Source organism: Pristiophorus japonicus, chromosome 4 (assembly GCF_044704955.1).
Source record: "Pristiophorus japonicus isolate sPriJap1 chromosome 4, sPriJap1.hap1, whole genome shotgun sequence".
NCBI lineage: Eukaryota > Metazoa > Chordata > Chondrichthyes > Pristiophoridae > Pristiophorus > Pristiophorus japonicus.
The window spans coordinates 151,821,394-151,825,169 of NC_091980.1; the positions used below are offsets into that span (position 1 = coordinate 151,821,394).

Here is a 3,776-nt window from a genome sequence, read left to right on the forward strand (position 1 = left end):
TGTCTCTCTCTCGCTCGCTCTGTCTCTCCCGCGCTGTCTGTCTTTCCTCTGCTGTCTGTATCTCTCGCGCTGTCTGTCTCTCTCACGCTGTCTGTCTCTCTCGCGCTCGCGCTGTCTGTCTCTTTCGCGCTGTCGGTCTCTCTCGCGCTGTCTCTCTCTCTCTCACGCTGTCTGTCTCTCTCGCGCCGTCTCTCTCTCTCTCGCTCGCGCTGTCTCTCTCTCTCTCTCACTCTGTGTGTCTCTCTCACGCTGTCTGTCTCTCTCGCGCTGTCTCTCTCTCTCTCGCTCGCGCTGTCACTCTCTCTCTCACTCTGTGTGTCTCTCGCGCTGTCTCTCTCTCGCTCGCTCTGTCTCTCTCGAACTGTCTGTCTCTCTTGCGCTCTGTCTCTCCCGCGCTGTTTGTCTCTCCTGCGCTGTCTGTCTCGCCCGTGTTATCTGTATCTCTCGCGCTGTCTCTCTCTCGCTCGCTCTGTCTCTCTCGCACTGTCTGTCTCTCTCGCGCTGTATCTCGCGCTGTCTGTCTCTCTCACGCTGTCTCTCTCTCGCTCTGTGTGTCTCTCTTGCGCTGTCTGTCTCTCCCGCGCTGTCTGTCTCTCCCGCGCTGTCTGTCTCTCCCGTGCTGTCTGTCTCTCTCGCGCTGTCTCCCTCTCGCTCGCTCTGTCTGTCTCTCTCGCTCTGTGTGTCTCTCGTACTGTCTGTATCTCTCGTACTGTCTGTATCTCTCGCACTGTCTGTCTCTCTCACGCAGTCTGTCTCTCTCGCGCAGTCTGTCTCTCTCGCGCTGTCTGTCTCTCTCGCGCTGTCTGTCTCTGTCTCTCTCGTTGTGTGTCTCTCGCACTGTCTCTCTCTCGCTCTGTCTCTCTCTCGCGCTTGCTCTGTCGCTCTCACTCGCTCTGTCTCGCTCTCTCTCTCTCTCTCACTCGCTCTGTCTCTCGCTCGCTCTGTGTCTCTCTCTCTAGCTCTGTCTCTCGCTCTGTCTCTCTCTCGCTCTGTCTCTCGCTCTCTCGCTCTCGCGCTCTGTCTCTCGCTCTGTCTCTCTCGCTCTGTCTCTCGGTCTGTCGCTCTCTCTCGCTCGGTCTCTCTCTCTCTGTCTCTCAGTCTGTCTGTCTCTCTCACTCGGTCTGTCTGTCTCTTTCGCTCACTCACTTGCTCTGTCTCTCTCGCTCTGTCTCCCTCTCCCTATCCCTCTCTCGCTTTGTCTCTCGCTCTCTCTCGCTCGCTCTGTCTCTCTCGCTCTCTCGGTCTCCCTCTCTCGCTTGGTCTCTCTCTCGCTCTGTCTCTCTCTCTCTCACTCTGTCTCTCTCGCTCTGCCTCTCTCGCTCTGCCTCTCTCGCTCGGTCTCTCTTGCTCGGTCTCTCGCTCTGTCTCTCGGTCTCTCGCTCTCGCTCTGTCTTCCTCTCTCGCTTTGTCTCTCTCTCGCTCTGTCCCTCTCTCCCTCGCTTGTTCTGTCTCTCTCGCTCGGTCTCGCTCGGTCTGTCGCTCTCTCTCGCTCTGTCTCTCTCTCGCTCTCTCTAGCTCTGTCTCTCGCTCTGTCTCTCGCTCGCCCTGTTGCTCTCGCGCAGTCTGTCTCTCTCGCTCTGTGTGTCGCCCTCGCTCTGTGTGTCTCTCTCAGCTCTGTGTGTCTCTCTCGCGCTGTCTGTCTCTTGCTCGCTCTGTGTGTCTCTCGTGCTGTCTGTCTCTCTCGCTCAGTGTGTCGCCCTCGCTCTGTGTGTCTCTCTCGCTCTGTGTGTCTCTCTCGCGCTGTCTGTCTCTTGCTCGCTCTGTGTGTCTCTCGTGCTGTCTGTCTCTCTCGCGCTGTCTGTCTCTCTACTAGGGGGATCAAGGGGTATGGCGAGAAAGCAGGAATGTGGTACTGAAGTTGAATGTTCAGCCATGAACTCATTGAATGGCGGTGCAGGCTAGAAGGGCCGAATGGCCTACCCCTACACCTATTTTCTATGTTTCTATGTTCTATGTTTCTATGTTTCTCTCACGCAGTCTGTCTCTCTCGTTCGCTCTGTCTCTCTCTCGTTCTGTCTCTCTCTCGCTCTGTCACTCTCTGTCACTCTCTCGCTCTGTCTCTCTCGCTCGCACTGTCTCTCGCTCTGTCTCTCTCTCACTCTGTCTCTCTCTTGCTCTGTCGCTCTCTCGCTCTCTCACGGTCTGTCGCTCTCTCTCGATCTCACTCTCACGCTCTGTCTCCCTCTCTCGCTCTGTCTCTCTCGCTCGCACTGTCTCTCGCTCTGTCTCTCTCTCGCTCTGTCTCTCTCTCGCTCTGTCTCTCTCTCACGGTCTGTCACTCTCTCTCGATCTCCCGCTCTCGCTCTGTCTCCCTCTCTCGCTCTGTCTCTCTCTTGCCCTGTATCTCTCTCACCCTGACTCTCTCTCGCTCGGTTTCTCTCGCTCGCTCTGTCTCTCTCGCCCTGTCTCTCTCTCTCTCGCTCTGTCTCTCTCTCGCTCTGACTCTCTCGCTCTGTCTCTCTCTCGCTGTGTGTCTCTCGCTCTGTCTCTCTCTCGCTCTGTCTCTCTTGCTCTGTCCCTTTCTCGCTGTGTGTCTCTCGCTCTGTCTCTCGCGCTTGCTCTGTCGCTCTCACTCGCTCTGTCTCGCTCTCCCTCTCACTCGCTCTGTCTCTCGCTCGCTTTGTGTCTGTCTCTCTAGCTCTGTCTCTCGCTCTGTCACTCTCTCGCTCTGTCTCTCGCTCTGTCGCTCTCTCGCTCTGTCTCTCTCTCGCTCTGTCTCTCGGTCTGTCGCTCTCTCTCGCTCGGTCTCTCTCTCTCTGTCTCTCGGTCTGTCTGTCTCTCTCACTCGGTCTGTCTGTCTCTTTCGCTCACTCACTTGCTCTGTCTCTCTCGCTCTGTCTCCCTCTCCCTATCCCTCTCTCGCTCTGTCTCTCTCTCTCTCTCTCACTCTGTCTCTCGCTTGCTTTGTCTCTTGCTCTCTCTCGCTCGCTCTGTTTCTCTCTGTCACTCTCTCGCTCTGTCTCTCTCGCTCGCACTGTCTCTCGCTCTGTCTCTCTCTCACTCTGTCTCTCTCTTGCTCTGTCGCTCTCTCGCTCTCTCACGGTCTGTCGCTCTCTCTCGATCTCACTCTCACGCTCTGTCTCCCTCTCTCGCTCTGTCTCTCTCGCTCGCACTGTCTCTCGCTCTGTCTCTCTCTCGCTCTGTCTCTCTCTCGCTCTGTCTCTCTCTCACTCTGTCTCTCTCTTGCTCTGTCGCTCTCTCGCTCTCTCACGGTCTGTCGCTCTCTCTCGATCTCACTCTCACGCTCTGTCTCCCTCTCTCGCTCTGTCTCTCTCGCTCGCACTGTCTCTCGCTCTGTCTCTCTCTCGCTCTGTCTCTCTCTCGCTCTGTCTCTCTCTCACGGTCTGTCACTCTCTCTCGATCTCCCGCTCTCGCTCTGTCTCCCTCTCTCGCTCTGTCTCTCTCTTGCCCTGTATCTCTCTCACCCTGACTCTCTCTCGCTCGGTTTCTCTCGCTCGCTCTGTCTCTCTCGCCCTGTCTCTCTCTCTCTCGCTCTGTCTCTCTCGCTCTGTCTCTCCCACTCTCTCTCTCTCGCTCTGTCTCTCTCTCGCTCTGTCTCTCTCGCTCTGTCTCTTTCTCGCTGTGTGTCTCTCGCTCTGTCTCTCGCGCTTGCTCTGTCGCTCTCACTCGCTCTGTCTCGCTCTCCCTCTCACTCGCTCTGTCTCTCGCTCGCTCTGTGTCTGTCTCTCTAGCTCTGTCTCTCGCTCTGTCTCTCTCTCGCTCTGTCTCTCGCTCTGTCGCTCTCTCGCTCTGTCTCTCTGTCGCTCTGTCTCTCG

At 57.1% G+C, this 3,776-nt stretch overlaps 1 protein-coding gene across 1 annotated transcript; it reads right to left on the bottom strand.

Annotated features, from left to right (window-relative positions):
* Window positions 1–586: 586 nt before the first annotated feature.
* LOC139262696 (octapeptide-repeat protein T2-like) lies at window positions 587–3,533 on the bottom strand (the record flags this gene model as incomplete). Its single annotated transcript, XM_070877848.1, has 2 exons — window positions 587–709; window positions 3,474–3,533. Coding segments are annotated over 2 exons (183 nt in total), but the record flags the coding sequence as incomplete, so codon positions are not given.
* Window positions 3,534–3,776: the final 243 nt, after the last annotated feature.